At 43.7% G+C, this 21,758-nt stretch overlaps 1 protein-coding gene across 8 annotated transcripts in view; it reads right to left on the reverse strand.

The window, feature by feature from the left end:
* The window catches only part of LOC100877977 (glutamate receptor ionotropic, kainate 2), a 139,112-nt gene that overhangs the window by 33,099 nt on the left and 84,255 nt on the right, over window positions 1-21,758 (reverse strand). For all 8 annotated transcript variants that reach the window (XM_076533856.1, XM_076533854.1, XM_076533855.1 and 5 more), the window contains 2 exons: window positions 6,001-6,162; window positions 1,642-1,893 (listed from right to left, as the gene is read on the reverse strand). In XM_076533856.1, the coding sequence (XP_076389971.1) occupies window positions 1,642-1,893; window positions 6,001-6,162 (414 nt within the window). The remainder of the gene's footprint in view (window positions 1-1,641; window positions 1,894-6,000; window positions 6,163-21,758) is intronic.

A 21,758-nucleotide genomic window follows, 5' to 3' on the forward strand; every position in this document is an offset into this window, starting at 1 on the left:
GAAAGGAATACACCCTTCTTTTATCTTTTTCGAAGAATTTTAACTACGGGTTCGTCGAGTCTTTTACTTCACCAGAGACATTGTATAACGTTACGGAGAAATAATTGAATGGCATAAAAGTTACTTTTTCACGAGCAGCATTTAGTTAGAAGATTAATTCGAATTTCGACAAAATACTGCCCGGAATAAGATTTTTTCTCCAAGATAGCAACTGCCGCCCTGTTGCAAGAAGATACCGTAAGCCGGCGAAGGAATTTATGATCGACGTTGTCATAGTCTTCAAGGTGACGTAAAAACCGACGGTTTTTTTCAGTCTTTTCTTCGTTTATAGAGGAGACGATTACGTCGTCCAATCAAGGAAGGTAATTTCGAATAACGATTATTCTATACCTCGACAATCGAGTCACTTTTAACAAAGTGTCCGTGAATACGTATTTTCGTAGAGTATCAAAGTTATAAGTAAATTTCCAAGCAAATTCAAAGTTCGCGATAGCGTAAAATTTATGTGCAAAAAAGTTGAGGCAATGGCAAGGATCGCGCCGGTGTCGGAACAACGAAGCAAATATCAGAGGCACAAGTAGATTTTCAAACGTACGAGTAGAGCTCTCCAAGGAATCACTGGAACAACGTTCTCGGTGATGGCGTACCGTGTCATACAGACTAGTCATTACGCTGCCTTTTTTTTAACTGCGTGATGCGCCCCTATGCAAATAGGCCGTCGGATTCAGCCGGCGGAAGTTGATGTCTGCGCGATGCTGAAATGTCGGCCTGTCATCCGCACACGCGCATAACGGAACTCTGTCGCGTAAAATCGCACAAGATTTGTCAGCAGGGCGACTGATTTTTCGTTTACCACCAAAATACCCGGTGTTCCGTAGTTAATCGACAATTTCACGGTTCATTTTCCATTTTCTCACTCGTTCTATCTAATCATATAACATCTTTGATATCGTATCTTATTTAGAAATTACCGAAGCTCTTCGTTGCCCGAACGTGTCGAGAGAAAGTCTTGGCGATTTTAACCGTTTAAACGGTAAATCTTACAAATTGTACTCGAAGTTCATCGAGCTTCCACGATCATTAATCTTCCACGACGATAACTAATTTTCAGTAGCGTAAAGTCTCAATGCTCACCTTCCGAGGTTTCGACTCTCTCTCTCTTTCACTTGCGAGCTTCACGCGCTTTTCTCACTTCGAGTGTGTCGTTCGTGTCGAAACGAACGATATACCTAACGCGAACTCGTCTGTCATGCCGCAGCCAACCACTAATCGAAATTCTGTGGTCGAGCTGCGTCGCGAGCTTGCAATTCCATTAGAGTTCGCCGGGCTTAGTTAAGCAAGAAGCGGAGTAAATTTGGATAGAAATTTTTGCAAAACTCTCCAACACAAAAGCATATTGTACCCATTCGATCAGACGGAACGTTTAATCGGCTAACCGAAAGTTTTCCTTGTAAACGATAGATGCAAACTCGCCATGATTACATGTGCTTTTAAATTTTTAATACCTTGTGGTATTAATGACTGAACTTGGAAATTTCCGAATCACTATATTTCTCCGTTTCCAGATTCCCAAATAACCAACTTCTTTGATCGATCGAGAAAATCGTTTTCTATACCGGCCGAAATAGTAAAATAGCTTACCGTAGTCCTCTTCGTAGATAATTGCCACTTTGGTCCAGTTTAAAAAAGACATGAGATCCTTGAAGGCTTTGTTCAAGTGGTCCTGCGAGGGATAGAGGTTTATACTAAACTCCTTAAACGTCGGTTCGAAGTCGACCCTAGCTTCTAGGTGCGGGACGTCCAGAGCCTCGCATATACTTTGTATGTGAGCACCCAGAAGAGGATCGGAAGGTCCGAAGATCCCCTGAACCGATCTGGACAGCTGCTTGCAAGCTACGAAACGAAGCGTCGCTTTAGAAATGTCTAAATAGAAATGTCTTCTTAACAAATATAAGAATATGTATATTCGATAGAACGGAACACGTTAACATTATACATATTTGTAAAGTATAAATTGTAAAATGTCGATGGCATCGGATGATCGACGAGATCGTTGTTCTCTATAAGCGAATATCGCGGAAAATGGACAGAAAATTGATATATTGATGGGTTCCTGATCCATTATCCTTTCAGTTACGATACAGCTGCAGTACGCATTGGAAAATGATCGTTGGCACGCGTGTAAAGGTAGCCTAGGAACGAGAATGGATGAGTTCGATTTCTCGGCTGGGATTTCGTCGTATCCAAGTATTCTGCTTTGTCCGTGCTCGTTGAATTATTCACGAGACTTTTCTTTGCTCTCTGATCTGGCCCGTTCGAGTGCCACGTCGATCGTCTGACTCATCGTTTCTGCGTTTACGTTGCTGCTTTCACTTAACCCCGAATTGATCGCTCCGAACGTGCCGCTATTTCGCGTCAAATCGAATTAACGCTTCATTACCGTTATCGGGATATAATATGCTCGATAATTTAAAATAGAAGTCTCGATATTCCGTACACAGAGGATACGCTAACGAGGAATCTGTTTTGTTATTCGAAAAGTACGTGGAAACGTTAAAAAAGTATTCGGTTGTGCTTTTTGTCGAGCGCACCGGCGCGGCGCGGCGAGTAGTCGTGTTTTTAATTTACTTCTTCCCGCCGGACGCGTTTCTTTTGGACCGTGGTCTCTGAAGCTCGAACAAAACCCCGATAGTTTTGTTTCTATTTCCATGCCACGGCAAACATAACGCGAGAGTTTTACAGGAGATTCAAGTCAACCGGAAGCGTACGGTTGCCAGCGTTTTCCTTCTCGTGAACGGACTCGGCTATGTTTCAACGGCTGGACATTAAACGCGCGTTTATCGTTTCATGTTTTTCTTTGGATCATTCCTTTACATTATCCCTTTATGCGTCCCAAAATTATGATAAACGGTGGTAATTTTTCCTTTACTTGTTTGTCGAAAGCGATCTTTTGCGGCCTAACGTTCGCTCAGTTTATTCGGTTTACCGGAGGTTGAACGGTTTTAGAACCGGTACAACGGTTATGAAAGAAATTTGAAACTTCTGACACGAATAAAAAGTTGTATACGAATAATCGAAATCGAATTCGCGAAGATATTCCAAATAAATAAAATAAAATTTATTTATGAAACTTTACCGTTGGCTATCGTGCAGTGAGCACCATAGAGGAAGCACCAGAGGATTAAATTAGCCAAGTAAAATTAATTAGAAACTAGTTAAGCTTCTTCGCATAAATCTGTTTGAGTCGCGTCAAAGTGTTGAGAAACCTCTGGAGGCAGCTAGCAAAGCTTCGGTGTCGTCTGGAAACACTGAAACATCGCGCGATACTCGTGAGATAGCGTCGGTTCGTTAACGAAAACAGCTACATATTTCTTAACGAACCAACCAAGCTTATTTAGCCAGGACAAGCGTAACGTTCGACTTAATCAAGAGGATAACAGGGAAATGTCTCGATGTCGCGAACGGGTCTCACTTTTCGTCGTGCCGTCGGCGACGAACAGGAGAACAACGATAAATCAAATTTCTCGTAGTCGATAGGATTCGATGCTAGAGGACATTCCTTTTACATCTCGTTCGAAGGAATAAGAATCTTATGAAATTGCCATTTTTCGCCTTTTTTTTTCGTATAAAAGTGGAAAGTTCACTAGGCGTTACGAGTTCTTCTATTTTCAACGGCAAATAATGGACGCGATTAAATCGTTTAAATTGAAAATACTTATAATTAAAAGATAAAAGATACGGAGAAGATCGCGATTATGAAGACATTTCGCAATTTCCTAGAGAATCGAATAAAGGATTGGCAGATTTTCTGCAGAATCAGAGGATACCATGGCCGTCCAGCTGACAAAGAAGCAGTTACGGTGTCGAGAGGGAGGAAAGTTTGCCGGTAATAAAGGGAAGCTTCCATTAAAATGTTCCGCCTCGCGGTATCAAAGGGACTCGTAGAAGTTATTCAATGAATTTTGAGGATTCGTTTCTCTCTTCCGTTTCAGTGTGTCTTACGCTTCCTTGAGCGACATCTCGACCGTAAGCCGTCACTTCTTCGAACGTAATTGTCGGGATCCTTTGTGCATTAACGAATGTATCTGCTTTCGATAATCTTAATTGCTTATAATAAGAAGATTCGAGCATATTACGAACTATTTTGCAAAGAAAACTGTAACTTTTCAATGAATTTACAGTGGCCTCGCGGTTGAAATTTCGGGAACATTTCACGGTCAAATAGACGTATTCGAGCAGCGAACGGAAGGACAAGAAATATTCTTGCTCGAAAGTCTCTCGACGCGCGAAAGATTATTCCTACCGAATCCACGACGGAACATTAGCTTTCGCCAGAGAGCTGAGTCGACCTGTACGCGACATTAACCTCGCGTTGCGCTACCGGAAGAGGGAAAGAGAGAAAGAAAAGAAGAAAAAAAAAAGGCCGACAGTCCCTTCGCATCGAAGATTTATCGTGAAAGAAGAGTCGCGAAAGTAAGGATAGAGTCGTGGAGAGAAAAGGAAGGTAAAAACGGAAAGGAAACCCGAGGCTGAGATTCTTAGCGAGCGAAAAAGAGAGAGAGAGATAGAGACGAGACCGCTTTGGAAATGGAAAATCTTTTCAGACGAGCCTCGAATGTCTTTAAATGCGAAAGCTGACGCGGATGCGGCTTGTCGGCTACGTCGCGAGCGTACTTACCACGCGAAGAGGATCGTCATTCTAGATTTGAAAACGAGATTCACGAGAGGTGCCGAAGAGTAAGTACGGTCTACGAAGCTGCTCCGACGGCATGTTTTCAAACGCGTTAAAGCTACTACTTCGATGTTTAGTTCGTTGAAAGGAACTCGAGTCGAAGGATCAGAATTTGATTGTGCCGCATATTTCGTGCAAGTGGCTCAGAATAAACACCGACCAACGGGTACTAACGTTCTATGTACTATTTGTAGGCTCGAGGAGCATTTTTTAGTAACGGACTGAAAAGCTTTATTACTTAAGAGTTGATATTTCATCGCGCTACATCGATATGCGCGAACATATGCAACAACGGTGTCGGTTAAATGAACACCGTGAAGAGTACTCGACACGGGAAATGAAGCGGCTTCGAGTTCCAATAATCCAGTCGGTATCCGCCATGGAATATATGTATACATTCGCGGCGAATAGAAGTTTGTTGGAAATTTATCAACGCCCCGTCGAATTTACGGCTCGCAATTTATGTTCGCCAGGCTACGTACGATCGACCAGCAAGAAACATTGTTATGGTTTCACGGCGACTCGATACACCCGTGGAATTATTTTGCATATATTTCTTCTTATGACTAGCCGTTCCCTATTCACCTCACCAGTATGCGCTAGCTCGCCTGTCGTTTCCTTCTTTCTCGTTAAAATTGCTTCGATCGAATTTTCAATGATAGCGCGTTTTAGCGACTCGACGATGTATTAGGCTATATCTTTATCGATGCGATTGTCGTCGGAGGAAGCAAAGATACTATTTCACGTTTACGTTCCAGACTTCGCGACGGAGAATAAAAAGTTACGAGCCATGAACGGAGCTAACCATGAACATTCGGGGAACGTAACTTTTATCATTTGACCGTATCGAAGATGAAAATCAGACTCGTGTAGGGTTCCCCGAATAGAAATCTTCTTGTCCCCAACCTTTTGGCGTTTATTAAGCTTCGAAATAGAAAGAGTCAGGGCCTCGAGAGCGCCTCGTTTTTATCAGATACGGAATTCGTGTCTTATCGACGTCGTAACGTTTTCGTGTCGAGATGTTTTCACTCGAGTTGTTTCGAGGCGTTAAATACGCTTCATTGTGTGGCGGACGAACAGCGAGGATGCAGGGAAACTGGCACACTTTGTCTATCCGTTATCTTAAAACGATCAAAGAGAGGACTTTTTCGAAAGAGTAAAATTGTCCTTCCGTATACACGAGTCTTCTCTCGGACAGATATGTCCGAAACCTGAAATTTCGAAATTCAAAATCAATTTTATTTATCGATACCATTCGTGCGGCTCACCTTTCTTCGACGTCCTGAAGGAATCGTCCTTAGGTACGTATTGTATATCGTAGACCAACGTCGTGTTCGCCAACAGAGTTTTGTCCTTGTTGATTTTATAGATGGCGTATTTGAACGCCAGCTCCGACGGACTGTCCTTCTGATCTTCCGTGAAGATCGCACCTGTAAAATCAACAAAACCCGAACCCTTAATTAAAATTAGCTAAAACGTCGCTAACTGTTATGAAATTCAACTCGATTAAATAATTAGCAAACGAAAACACTCGAGCAATTCTGAATATCGTTAAGTTCGCGAACATTCGAATATCTGATCGTAATATTCGGGTCAAGATCGATCCAGCCACCGTTGTTTCGATAGGTAAACGGGCTAGGCAAGTTTATAAGTTCGACTCACTCCGATTTCGAATCTATCCTTCGAGCTTTCCTTCGTTCTTGAGAATAGTCCGAAAAGACTTGAAAATCATGCGTTTCGACGCATTTTCAGGAACATCGAAACCCTTCGACTTACCCCTTTGGGGACGATCTTAAATTCCACTCTCGTCGAGCAAGTGAAATGACACGGTATTGATCAGGCAGTAGCACTTGTTGATCTTTCTACGAACGTATCCGTACCGTGTAAGATAAGAACTCGAATATTTTCAACAATTTTTCATCGTTATCTTTACTAGGCAAATAATCATCGTAATCATCGTTACGAGGCAAATCTATTTTTATTTCGTTCAATATGCCTTGGCCAGTGTTAAGGGATCAATTAAATTTAATGCGTTTCGATAAAAAGGAAACAACATTCCGAGTTCGTAAGATTTTGATGGAGTGCAGAGAACAGTTAGCATAGTTTTATCGAACGCTGAAATCAGAAAGCGTAGAACTGGACGAGCACGCGCAGACAGGAAAGCAGAAGGTTCTTTATCGAGTTCTCCGAATCTCAATATACTCTGGTGCAAGCGACCTCCCTGTCTCCGATTATTCGCTGTCCTAGCTTCCTAATGCGACTTTGAACGACAACCACACCTATACATAGGAGGAGAACATAGTCTCTCCGGTTGAACGCGAAACAAAAGGACCCCCCGATGGCTCTTGCGATCGTTAATAACAGTTAGCCGTACTATCGGAACACACGGTCTCTCCGGACAAACTTCGAGCCTTATCGAACGAGATTCTCTCCTTGCTACTCCCTCGAGCGATACTAACCTCTTGCCGAGAGTAATTTTTAACACCGTGAAAATAGGATTAGTAGAAATTGGGTAACGAACAGTAGAGAATGCTTCGTGTACTTGACAGTTTACCGCGAAGATAGGACGATTAGGGATTAGGTAACGGCCAGTGGCCAGTTCTAATTAGGAATTATCGTGAAAACAGGATAATCGGAAATTGGCAAAATATCGCGAACATCGGATGATCAGAGGAGAGGTTGGATTAAATAACTCGTTTATCGATTTTAAGAATCAACAGTCCAAGTGACCAGAAATTATTATAGAACGATGTCGTAGAAATACATCGATTATCTGTATATTATATCGAACGGGCCAATTACTCGTTTCCGACTCGAGTCGGCGATCATTCGAGTCGACGAGGTCGTTGAACCGAAGCGTCAAAGTCCACGCTGATCGTGCTTGCGGAATAGGAGTCGGTTTACAAAGCGAATTACAAGCGCTTCAGTGCCAGTTTCCCTACAATTCTATCCACCTGACTTGCCTAATCGATGCCGAATAAATTGAAAAGTAGTCGGTGAAAATATCGAAAGTTTATACGAATCGACGTCGTAGCGAGTTAAAAAGAAGGAGAAGGTAATTTCTTACGCGACAACGGCGCTGCCTACTCGCGTTCCTACGGATTTAATTGAAACGCATTCGCTCCGACTGTTCCGCGAGCAGCTCATTAATTCGAGATAAAGCGAGCGAACGACGATGAAACCTTACGGTTCAATCATTGTGCACGCGGTGGTAGAAAACGCGAAATCAACGGTCATGGCTCAGGTTTAATGTAATTGAAAGGAATCTCGCTTTAACGCCGATGAAATTTTCATTAATTAACACGCCGAGTGCTAGTTACATCTAGTACACGGCCACGGCGAAAAGCTGTGGAACGTTGCGAGTACTATGCCACGTAATAACTAATTACAGCGAAGAGTCGAATATGATAAACCTTTCTTCGCGGACTCGAAACGCGAGATGGGTCATTACCGGTCTGTTATGCTAATTTCACAAAAAAAGTGACAGCCTCTTTAAGCTGTAAAGCGAAGTGTTTAAAAAGTCCAGCTTTCGCGTGGTCTCGACTACTTTTAGCCGGAATTGTTTAGCTCGGCACCGTTTATTTAATCCACGTCTTGCAGCGACGTCGCTTTTGAAGCACTGCGACGATGTAGAGTCATCCAGAACGAGTTTAACCGACAAAATTGCTCTTTCAGGTGGTCGGGATAAACGAAACGCTTCAAAGCAGTCACTTTTATTTGCTGGAATTCGCTAGGACAGATAGGTCATCGCGTTTCGCCAACTTCTGGAGCTGGTAGTTTTTAATTAATCGTGAGCGAGATGCTGCATTTTTCTTTGTATTATTTTGCTTACAAAACGAATACGAATAATTAACGGATCTTTTTCTGCGCGATACGCTTTTACTCGACACGAATATAAGTTATTCGATGAGCTTGCATGAATTAGCACGAAATTTCATTTTAATACTTTGCCGATCGGTAACGCGTGTTCGTAATTTTCGTATACGTAGCTTTTCATCGTTTAATACCCATTTTTAATCTACGTTAATCTACGTAAGCGAAGTTGCGTAATACACTGCCGTATAAATCTTCTGCACGCGTACTTTACAGCCCAATTATGGTAAACCTGGAAAAATTTCACTTCCACGTTACGATATTTAGTTTTTCGGATTGAACAATTTTTTACGCGTTTAGCAAATAAGTATATCAAGAAACTAAGAAAGCATCCGGTTTTCAATGTAGAATACATTTCGGCAACGCGTCTACGAGCCGATGTTATACCGAGATAACACGCGTTAGCACCAGATAACCTTAATTGGTGCAAACTAGGAGATATACGGACTTGCCGGGGAAGTCCATGAACGCGGAGAAACAGTTCCGAATGGAAATCCGAAAGCTGAGAGATATTAGCTTACGTACTGCGAGTAAACGGTAAAGTTTACTTGGATGGAGAGGAAAGTATGCTGGAAGAATGTGCGATAATAATCGGTGACAAAGTATCTTGTTAAATTCTAATTCGTTCTCCCGCGAAATCGACTGTCTATCGAAAACGCGTTCGCACCTCTCGTTGTCGGCGCGATTCTCGGCGAAACTGTCATGCCTGTAACTTCTCAACGTCTACGGATATAAATGGACCTTCAGACGTTAAAAAGCAAATAGCAGACAACGAAATAATTCTAGCCGGAGTATAATTCATTTGCCGCCTACGGAAACGTGTCAAGCATCGTATTTCCCTCTCGTCGTCTCGAAATGCTCGAAAACGGTTGCAGCAATTGTCCGAGAGAACGGGAATTTTCCTTCTTCCCTCGTCCTTCTCTGCCGAGAAACTTCTACCGGCCTATCCTAGCAGACGTGTACCGTTTTTAACGGGATTAAGAAGTTCCTTCCGTAATTATCCGACAAGTCTTCGTTGGCTGACGTTTTAAACGGTGACCGCTCGTTCCATCCGAATCTAGGTTAAAAAGCTCCAAGTCTGAAACAATCGTTTACGGGTAGCTTTCGGAACGAGCAACGAACCAGCACCATTGTACCCGTTTATTCACCGTCGGCCGTTGTAAGTAACGAAGCTCGAGCAAGGAATTCGATGGCCAACCGGTCGAAAGAAAATCTTCGATCGAACTTCATTCTTCCGTGACCCTCTTTTCTTTCCCATTTCTTCGTCATGTAAAATGTATAAGTATTTTCAGTCGTTTCATTCAATTCTCCGTCGAACGTGTCCACAGAATATCCTCGTCCTCTCTCCACCGACGATTCAATGTGCTCCGTTCACGCGAAAAAGAAAAAAAGAAAAAAAGAAAAAAAGAAAAAAAAGGAAGCAAGAGTAGGAAAAGGAAAAGAATCTTGGCGATAATGAGGCTCCTTATTCCGCGTATTATTCAAATTTCCCAAGCAGTCGATAGTAAACTGTGATTCCTCGATGCTATCGTGTTCACAGACAACCGACTTCTCGAACCAAAAGATTCTCGATAGAAGAGAATGAAAAAATCGAGCGTTCTTTTATCTCGTGGGAAGAATAAGACTGCGGTGCCCCAACGCGTACGATTCATAAATGCCGCGCGACGTTCTATTGAATTTGAATTAAAATCCGTTTTGTCCGAGATCTCGAAGAAGCTTCGTTGGAAGAAAATAACGTCTCGACGTGACGAGACGAGGCGAGACGAGACGCGACGCGACGCGACGCGACGAGAAGATGGGACGAAGGCGGCTTTAATCGGTGTCTGTCAGCTTTCTCGCGATCGTGACCCTCGCTATTAGCGCGCCGAGGACTTCCGTGCTTCAAACACGTATTCGCTGACTCCTTTTCGACCAGAAAATGCGCACAGGTCCGTCGTTGGAGACTGCGGATTTCACGGCATAAAAGATCTTATATTCTTCATTCGATTCGTCGACGAGCAAGAAATGTTGACTTTTATCTTTTATTTTATATAGTTGACGAATGATCTGTAAGAGATATCGAAGTGCGTAGAATCGAAGAACGCTCGATCAAAATGGGGTCAGGTTGATTCGAGCCGAATCGAGACGCGACGAATTGAACAGGGTTCAATTAAATCTTGATACTTAAAATCGTGAAAAGATTGTACCGAGATAAAAAGTTGCATCCACTTAGAGTATCGAATCGATCGAAGCGCAGCTTCTCGACCGAGTTTTCGGCAAGGACCACTCGTTGTCAGCCCTGTCCTCCGCAGCTTGTAATCCCTGGGAACGATCGTTTAAGCGGTGAAAATCGAGTTTGACGCGTCGCTGGAACTAAGCCTGGTATAGGTAGGCTCGTGGCCAGAAGCCGAGTTATCGCGATCTCGAAGCAGCACCCAAGGGAAATACGTAACGCTAGACCGTGACCGATAATACTATTGCACGATCTAAGTGCGGCTGAATCGTCAGTTCCGTGGATTCATCAGCGACCCGTTATCGTTCGATCGATTAATAAATTATTGTTTTGCGACATCGCGTGATTCGGTGTAGTCGAGTATTTGCCGGGATTTGCGGTCGACGCGCGTTCGCCTAATGATTGATATAATTTAGTCGACGGGACGGGAGCGACTGGAATAATCTTGACAGGGAACGATAACGAGTTGATACCTATAGATTAATTCGTTTCGTATCAAACGACGACAATTTCCTGTTAGAATACGGCAAAACGACGCTCGTAAGTTAAGTTGCCGTTATCGTTTTAGAGCGTTAATAAAGTATCCGCGAAGGGGGTTAATTTGCCTAAAATTTTCCCGCGATAATCGTAATTACGAGGCTCACCGCGAAACCATAATAACAAGTTTCATGCTCTCAGGAAGGAACTTCTTATCTCTGCATAACCGGAAGTTGCAACTCGTCCTCCGGGCAAGGAACACGGTCCACAATTGCTTAATAGCTCATTAGCAACGCGAAATCGTAAGATCGTCGCGATTACGCTCCCTAACGAAACGATCTCGATAGACGTTCTACCTGCTCGTAACACGAAAGTGCTAATAAAGCGTTCTTCGATTTCTCCCCACCTAAACCGAATATGGAACGGTTCTCTCTTGGTCCTAAGTCAACACGGAATCGTGTCGATAACCTGCAGTTACTCTCGACTGTCCGATTTCTTCGTCGATGTTTACGTTTCGCTGGAAAATTTCAATTTATTAGGATACTTAACAGTTATCATTTGTTTTCGCAATTAAAAAGTTTACTTAGGATTTTCGATTCACGATCGACATCGAATATCGTGAAAGCGTATTATCTGGACTTTCGATCTATTATACAACGATTAATCGTCCAACCTGTGGGTCGTTCTACGCGTAGCTAGTAAAACGCCTGTGTAATTGAACGCGTGATCTAGCAAACCTGTTACGGCTTTCGCATTTTCCAGTTTGTCCAGTTAAACGAATCGAACTCGCATAAGGGTGAACCGTATCGGACAAGCTGACGAACCGATCAGTTTATCGCGTTTCAGCGTCGGCGAACTTTACACCTTTGACAAATTGAACGGGATATACCTCCGACAAACTTGACCGTTCTAGACGAACGGTTCGCTTCTCGCGAACTTATCAATTTCAATGTTGTCAAATTCGTGCGACCTCGGTCCTCTGATCTGCCCGCCATCGACGAAACCCAATAAACGCTTGTTCCGTGACCAACGGAAACTTTGATCGTTACACGAACGAACGATTCGTTGTACGTTGCAGACAGGAAAACCCATTGGTAAATGCCACTTTTTTTAACTTCCTTATTGTGCTCGTTAAAACTTATACCACGATCAAAGGAAAATGCGAGCGGAACTTTAGCGGTCTTGTAACTTTAGTTGTCGCGTTGAATTTAGAAAGATAAAGTGTAATCTAACGTTACATTTATTAACGAAGAAAGTAGTCGAAGCTGGCTTTTATCTTGCTTATCGAGCAGAACTTTCATTTCGTCTAACAGTTTGAGGATGCCACGCGGTGTCGCGTCATCAACGAATGGAACAATTTCCCGCAGTCGGTAACGCCAAAGAAAAGCTTCTTTGGAGAATCATGTTCCTTTAACGTGACGCGAAACGAACATGGAACAACTTTCATTGTTTCTTCCGAAAGCTAGCCGTGTTTCACTGGCATACCATTAATTGAAATTAAAATATTTTCTTCCCCATTCACCGACTTCTCGAACAACTTGCTGTCTCGTTTCCACGAATTAACGTAGCTTTCTCCGTTCGCGTCTCGACCGTCAATTTGACGAAAGCAACGGAGTTTGAAAGAGGGAGAGACAGAGTTTCCTTGAAACGCCAGCAACTTTGCTAATTACGGCTTCGACTAGTCATTGTGTTCTCCATTCGCACGCCATTATTCCACGCCGTGGTTTTCTCCCCGGGTTAAAATTCCGTGGGCAAAACTTCTCTCGCGGGTTCAACTACTTTCATAGTACTTGGACACTTTACTCGTCGACGGAAAACGTTTCCGTAGAAACTATTGGTTTAGTTTATGCATCGATAGAGCAACAACGTTTCGAATCGACGCTCGATCGATCGAGGTAACAAAGTTTTCTCGAGAAATCCAGAAACGAATTAGAGTACCCGATCGTAAAATGCACAGACATTTCTTATTAATAGAACGAAAAAACATACCCGATCCGAAAAATGTTGGTCGATGCAGCGTCTACCCGTGAACAGAAATTGTTCGGAAGTTCCACGGTCAGTTTAATGTACGGCGAAATAATTGAACGGCATAAATCACGAAAGTTTCACCGACTTCCTCGCGGAAATGCAAAACCGTGTACGCCATCGATTCCGGTTATTCGTTAATATCGCATGATTCTCTATCCGTGCAACGTCTGGCCGGTTAACGAAATCGTCGAGTGGCTGGATTAAATCTTGAAACTGTTTTGCGGCAGATTCGCAACGACGATTTAACGGAACACGGTTCGACTAACTTTTCGTTCGAAAAGTTCTCGTTTCAGTCAATTTCGAGATATCGAATCTGTTTGTTGGAAATTCGCGCGAAATAGACTCGAGAAATGAAATAGGGAACGCCGCGACCGTTTGGCGAGACTCGTCGAGATACAAACATCCGTAGCGATGTAAAAAGGACGAAGCGAAAGATAGGGGCAAAATAGTCGAAAGATGGCTGATGTATGCAATCTCGACCAGCAACGAATGGCTATTCGTGTTCCAGCAAATTCTCAATTTCACGAATAAATCTCGATCTCGCTGACCGGCTTTTCGCGTAACTGCTGCGCCGATATTGCGGCGGTTGGCATTTTCCGGCAAGCTGGAACGAGCCAAGTGGAACGTTCGCACGAAATTGTTCCTCGATCCGATACGTACGCCTAACGGCCGTGCATTCGTCATCGTACGTTTTTCGAGCGGAAACACGGAATCGTTCCGAGCACGCCTCTTGGTTTCGAACGTTCCTTATCACGATCTTTCTTAAAGAAGAACGTTCTCGCGCGTGTCCTACGCGCAACGCGTACTTCTCGATCAATTCGTAAATATAACTTATCCGTAGATTCGATAGAGCGTAATCGAAAATTCGACGCGTCATCGTACAGCGAAACGGGATCGAGTCGATATCGATAGAGTACCGAGCTTCTTTAACGGTTTCCCCGTGGGTGCTCCGAAAAGCAATTACGTGGGTGGGTTTATGCCCAACGATACGCCGCTAGTCCGGATATCTTGCCCACGAAACGGACGTTGTCATACAGGCCATTCTGTTCGATGTTATTCGCTTCGCAAATGTTAGCTCCCAGAACGCCCACTTTACGATCTTCCTCTGCTCTTTATCCATTTCGGTTCCTGTTTATCCCGCCGTTTCGGTTTTATCTCCTAGCCGTATGCCCATTTATTAGCGTCGCTTTAAACGTTTATTACCGTTTCTGATTTTCGGCTCGGAAGAGATACAGTTTCTTACGTTCTCCGCTTATTCTAAAAACTTTGCGTTCAAAATCTATCCAAATGTTCGGAGTCTCGCGCATTCGAAACGTGGAAATTTTCAAATAAGAATATTTACCGCGAAGTTCGCGATAATTACAACCGACTAAGCATACGAAACGAACACGAGCGATTCGAGGTAAGCTAGATCAACCTTTCGAGCGGGAACAATTAACAATCCGATACGTGGTGAAAAATCGGTTAGTTGCTACCGCTCGTGCGATCGAACGTGCCAACCGAAAAGAAGCTTCATTGTCGTTAATCTTACCCGCAGAAATGAATTTCAGCTTTCGTTTCGCTGAAACCACTCGATCGATGGATTATCACGGAAACCCAGTTTTAGTTGAAGCACAGTTCGAAATCGCAGTTAATTCCCCGAGCTACGAAGTCAAATTAAAACGTAACGGACCAATCGACCGATCCAATACGTTACAGGACAAACAACTCGAGGTTTCTTTCTTCGTACTTACGAGTGCTTTGTCCTTTCATTCTACAGAATTATTTAAAAAGGTCCTTTGAATTACTTTAAGGCGTACAAAACAATTAAATATAATCCGACGAGGGATTAAATATTATGTCATCTCGATCAGTGTGGAGAATAATCGTTTATTCACGATTTCCGATATCGGACGCGTCAGCAACGTTTCGTCGAGTGTTCGCGAAACGTTGAAGAACAAAGAGACAGTTCCCGGGTGGATATGCCTTGAACCATTTTAAAAGATGCTGCTACAGCATCGATGGAACGAGTTAAACCGCGCACAGACCTTCGTAAGTGAAAATGCGCGAGTTCACGCTCGAACGTAGCTCGATACAGTCGACGAAATAAGATAAAATCGAACGCGTAAGAGGTATCATCGTTCCCTCAGCTCCTTTGGAATTCATACCTGAAACCTAGCCTGCGGCTTTTTGCGCTTCCGTCCGCATCCTCGATGCTGCCAAATTCGAATTTCCGCTTCCTCCGTTCCCATTTCCGCCACCACCATTGGGAACCAATTCTCCCGCGACTATCCACAGAGGATTTATTGCTTCTGCGTCACTTGCCGCTTTTATTGAAACTATAGCAGGCTCGCGTGTTCGTTAAGCCGAATTTACACCATTTTACTCTTGCCGATCATCGTGACCGATTCATCGAAAAACATTTCCATCCGTCTATTGTCCGCACCGATCATCGAAAGTAACAAGTGGCCAACGCGAAGCCAATCTCTATTTCGGACGAATTCCACTCGTAACGAGACCACTCCGACAACCACCAACTTATGTTTTATAACGCACGCGCATGCTCTTACAAACACGATTATATCGAACGCGTATTCGATCAACCAACCGGTATCCCCTTGCTTTCATTTTTCGCGTTGGCCGATATCGTGCGAAGCGAAAAATGTAAATTCAACGCGAAAGGTAACATTAAATCACGAATCACGACTGCAGCAGCGAGTTCTGCTTGTATCCGAAGCTTTTAACAAATGGGCGCTACAGGATGCAATAATTGCTGTACGTGACATTTTTCTGGCGATGAATTTTCCAAATTTTCGCTCACGCGCATCTGCACAAAATATGCTATAGTCGCCTTTTTCCTCTCGGTCGTTCGTAACGTCGGTATTCAAGTTTTCGACTACAACGTTTTTCGTTCAGAGATAAACGTTGCGAATATAGTCTCTGAACAAACGTTCCAGTCATTCTCAATTTGTGGACAATGGTCGTGAAGGATCTTCAGGGTTTGTTTGTTCGATGAGAAACGTGGTCACGGTTTTGGTCCTTTCGAGAGAAACTCTTGGCTCGTGTCAAGGAACACCGAGCAGCCGAGTATCGTGAGAGGAGTACAAACAGTCGATGCCCGAAGGGAAAGAAAAGTTAGCGAGCAGCGAGCTGAATGGTAAGGTGCTAAGAATAATGGCGGTCGGTGTTTCTCGGTTTAATACCGCGCAGGTCGAAACTGTCAAAAGTAAAAGTTTGCCGCTGCGTTGCGCCGTTACGGGAAACCGTAAAAGACCTCCACCGGGGTGGCATCTCGTTGGAAATGGTACTTGCCAACGACTTGTTTTCGACTTTGCTGCCGAATCACTGAAACAGCGTTTGTCGTCGAAGGAGTCCAGGCTCTGCGAAATTAGCATTTGTACGTTTCAGAAGTTTCTCAACGTTGTCAATGTATCGTTGATACTATATCGAATCGTGCTCGATTCCTAACCATCGACAACTTAACGCTTACAATTAATAGAATTAAAAGAAAGTAATCGCGAAGAGGCTGACGTTTCTTTCGCTAATAAAACATCTGTTCGATCAACTTCGTTGTTGGCGCAGCTTTTTCTGCTCGAAGGTGTTCAACGTCGGAGCTCGCGCTCTATCCATCAACTAGGTAATTTAAACTGTCTCTCATCCTCCCTATACGATTAACACGTTTATATCAGCTATTCCAGCAGTTTTTTCACCGGTATCACGCTTCAATTTCGGACTAACAGCTTTTTACGTAACGGTAAATTACGCCTAGAGGACAGCAAAGACGGCAGCATCGAGGCGGCAGATAAAATGGCCAAACCGCTGGCTCATCGACTAACGAACAACCCGAGAAGATCTCCTTTTCCTTACGGGCAACACGCCAAACCACTTAAATCGCGGCTCGTAGGATGCCGTACAAAGTAACGTACGTAAGCGGGTGGCCGAAAACGATACCATCCAGACAAACTGTTTCGAAATCGCTCTTGTACGCGCGTTTCCTTCCGACAATCGTCTCGTAAAGAACGAACTGCTGCCGACAAAAATTGATGGCAGCCTGCTGGATGTTTCCGACGAATTTAATCGTTAACGAGCATGGTACGCGTGCTTTCAGTTTCTCGATTCCCTCGTCAATAGCCTCGAGCGTAGTCGACAAGTTCGTAAAGTTCTCCCGACTCTCGTCTCCTCTCAGCGCGGAACTTTCTCGCGCCAACTTCGCGTGTCTTATGAATTCTACGTCTGTCTTTCGACGTGCCTCTCAAAGCCAGCGTTTTTACAGTTATTCCGTGCCCGACTTACATACAAAGCGACCAACGAATAAAACTTCAAAAGAGGCGTATCGTCGCGAATCCCCGTGAAAAGGGTCCTTTATTCTCCGCGAATAATCTGAATAACCCTCCAGGTGGGAGTTAGATCGATGTACCTGAACAGAATCTTCCTCGGATATTTCCGTGCTCGTGCTGGCTTCGCGAGTTCGTCGAAAAGAACAAGAATGAACGAGAAGTTGCTAATTGGTTGATTGCTCTGGTCCTGACGCTGCCAAGTGGCCGACGATTATTCCGCTTGGTTTCCAGCACACCGAACAGAGCGAGTTTCGAACGGCTGCTCGACTCGACGATCAAACAGGAAACGTAGCCCTCGATACTTCCGTTTCGATTAACCAGACAAAATCATCGCGCGATCTCGTCACCGTCTCTTTATATTTTCAACAATGACTTTTAGTTCTATTAGAAAATTTTCGTTTTGCAACAGTTCCGGGACTGAAATTCTCCTGAAGCGATTAATCGAAGACGAACGTAGGATCGGTCGAAAACGCGCTTTAACGAAAACAGCGATATTTCGATAGCGATTGTTTAACTAAAACGATTATTAAGTCGAAGACCGAACGCGATTCGTTAAATTCCGTCTATCGCTCAACGCCACAGGTTTGTCGCCGTACATTCGCGGCGATGATCCAATTAAATAGAAGCCGCTAATGGCTACTTTGTTAATTATACGTAATTACGGAAGAGCGTCAATTTACGAGCCGGCCATTACCGTCGACGAGCGTTTCGAAGTAGCACTTCTGATTCTCTGCAGACACGGTACATCCCTTGTAAATACGACTTCGAATTTTCCCTTTCACCCTTCCACTAAGGGTTACCAACGCGTCTAGCTGCTCGCTTTTACTCGTCTCTTTCAAGGCTGTAATTTAGAGATTCAATAACGGCGTGGCTTTAGAGGAACGAGCAACGATTGCTCGCGAATACCCCTAGAAAATGGCACGCGAAAATGCAATGTACATTACCTACAACCTAAGTTACGAAGGAGTAATTTGCATGCAGCATAAGACGTTAACGTTGCTGGATTAATTGCCGGCAAATGAGAACGATTTGTCAACGCGTGCATTCTGGTAAAGGTACTTCGTAAAAGGATAGGTAGCGTTCAATATATTGGCAATTTTCCCGAACGTATTCGATGTACGTGGAAAATTTGAAAAAATCTCCAGTGCGAATCTAGGTAGACGATTACGTAGAGTCAAGGATGAGTTTAAGTAAAACAATGCCGCCTTGTATTCGTTGTACACGATTCTACTACAAAATATTTTACAAGAATACATTCTATTCGCGCATAGAACGATATTGAAATTCCTCCGAGCTGCCGTCATTTCAATGAAAATACCAGAAGAATTCGGTTAAAAGGAATATTATTAAACAATCTTTGAGTTTAAACGAGTTCCTCGCGGCAATCCTTTCTATCATACTAGTTCTATTATAAAATATTAATCATTATTTTCAACAAGTATTCGGTCAACTCTTCAAGTAAAACGAATATAATTTTCGTTTATCGATGTTTTCGTGGTATCGAGCTGCTTGTATAGTACATTCGCCAAGCTATCGCAGCGGACAAATGGCGGAAAACTCGTTGAAATCCGAACGCAAGGAGCCGCGTGTTTCGAAATTAGCAATTTCGAGGCATGCATTCCACGCGGATAAATATCGATTCGTCGGTATCGCCAACGCGATACGAACAGACCAAAGTTGTATCCGTTTCCAGGCAGAACTCGCACCGTTTCGTAATCTCGTTTCTGCAAGCAGTATTCGCAACGCATCGATTTTGTCGAGATTGCCGCGTTCGAATCTCGGTCGTTACGACGACGATACATCAGACCATAGGTATTAAGAGATTCCTTTCGCAGCAAGCGTTCTCGACAACGTTTTACATCCAGAAGACTAGCTTCAGCGCGCGCTTATTCTCTGTACCATTTCTTGTCAACGGCTCTTGCCAAGCATCTTCGAAGCTTCACCGCGCGTCGTTCACTGCCGTTATTCATTTCGCTTCGCTTTTAACACGGGCTTTTAAAGAAGGTATCACGAATTTCTCCACAATTCGTTTAGTAAATCGTAGTTACGCTACAGGTTCCGTGATCGTCCGTTAACTCGTTCCTTCACGAGGATTTTAACGAAAGTAAGTTAAGTTGGAGTATTTTGCGAGAGTCGCGAGAGCGAGACAATCGACGTAAGGGGAAGGCGAACAATGTCCCAGTTTCGTTTGCTACGTCGGCCCAACTTCGTCTTTCCGACGGATTCGGTACTCGAGAAATACGAGTTACGAGGATTCGAGGCTTTGGATAATCGTACAGTTATCCTCCCTTCTCCGGTGACATCTCCTTCTTCCTGACATACTTCTTTCCACTTTCGTCTGGATCTGCGTGTCTCCTCTTATGAAATTACGTTTCCAGCTAAGAAGTCGCTCGAGAGAAAACTGTCCTAACACTCACGGTAACGTTCGCTACGTGACTGGCATTCTTTGGCCGGAAGTGTCTGGTTCCCGGAGGACCGTTACGCTTTCCTCCGACCTTCGCGTCTTTTTCCGCGTGAATTTTCTGAAACGATCCTTCGAGTGTTTCTATCCGAAAAACGATGCTTTTACTCGAATATTTATGTTACGGTATAAGATTGAAAACAAACTTTATGGACATTTTCATGCGGGTACTTATTATACATATTTGTCCGTGTATGTAGTACATGCGTGATAGAGATAAAAAAAAACGTTCCGAGTTTACAAGAAAAAGTTGATAGCTTCTTGAAAGTTATACGACCGTACAAGCGGATTAAAGTTTGCCCTATCGTTCGGATCGGATGTCGCAGAAATCTAAAAGAGTCTCTGATATCGTATCAGGGACAGGAGACGATAGTTCGAGGACAACGCGTGATTCGGTTTTGTCTACATCGATGTCCTGTTGCCGTCGGTTCGTAAAAATTTGCTCGAACGTTCGAAAAATGAACGTTATCGAAATGCTCTTGGTAGAAAAATGAAGGGAAGTAGGAAGTGCTCGGGAATAATGTAGTTACCCGTTGAAACGCTGGCCACGGTGGGAAGTTGAAAGCACAAAAGTGTACCGATCTGTCATTTGATTATGCCACTAATTCGGCTCGCTGGTCCACTCCACAATGGTTGTTGCCATTGTACAATCTCGTACAGCGGACGGATAACCGCAAAAATATTGTTCGCACAATGAAATTATAAATCGCGGTTTAACGCGTTTTCGCGCACGTTCACGCTGACCGTGCACAAATCCTCGTTGAATGCCGCGGGAATTATTTATTAAAGAATTTTCCTATCTAAAATATACGAGAAAATGCTCTACGACGAAGCGAGATACGAACAAGATGAAAGATTTAGTTGAGAGACATGTTCGATGAACGATACCGATTTCGAAGAGGAAGTTACGATTTCATCTGTGCGAAGAATCGTACGGGCAGCAGCCAGCGAGTTACAAGTCCGTCGATGAGTGCTAATAAACACGTCGTGGTCATATGGAATGGCGTGCACCATGCAGTGCGCGATCCGTGCGGGGTCAGACTCGAACGAAGCCGGGGAAGCCCCGCGTTGCCACGATTAGTTAAGTCGACGTCCACCTACATAAACCGTTATACCGGGTGTTTTATATTATTCGACGAATCGACGGGAGAAAAGAATAATTCTTTATTATAGCAGAAGCCGCGTTTACAATTTCATTGCAATGCACGAAGAAAATGTTGGTTACGCGTAAAACACAAAGAACGTTGGAACGACAGAACCTCGATTGCAATTTAGTCGATATCGCGAAGATTAATAAAGATAACGTTGCCGAAAAACCATCGAACGCATAGGTTAAAGACGAACACGAATAGTGTCGAGGCAACAATTATGCAAGGCATGCATTATTTAATTGTAGGAATATCTCGGTGGTTGTAAACCAGAATGGAACACTAGGTATACAAGACTAGATATAAGCAGCCGTCGGAGTGAGCATCCACCCTCGAGTAAAATCTATGGGTCACCCTCGAACCGCATTGCCGATGACGTAAGCACCCTCTCGAATCCAGTTTCCCGAGTTACAGTCGTGCCGACCTAACCGATGCTTCGAGCGTAACAAATCTTTAGGGTACTATACATATATCCGGTTGGTGAACCGCGGTGAATAACAATAATAATTGA

Source organism: Megachile rotundata, chromosome 7, assembly GCF_050947335.1.
Source record: "Megachile rotundata isolate GNS110a chromosome 7, iyMegRotu1, whole genome shotgun sequence".
Taxonomy (NCBI): Eukaryota; Metazoa; Arthropoda; class Insecta; order Hymenoptera; family Megachilidae; genus Megachile; species Megachile rotundata.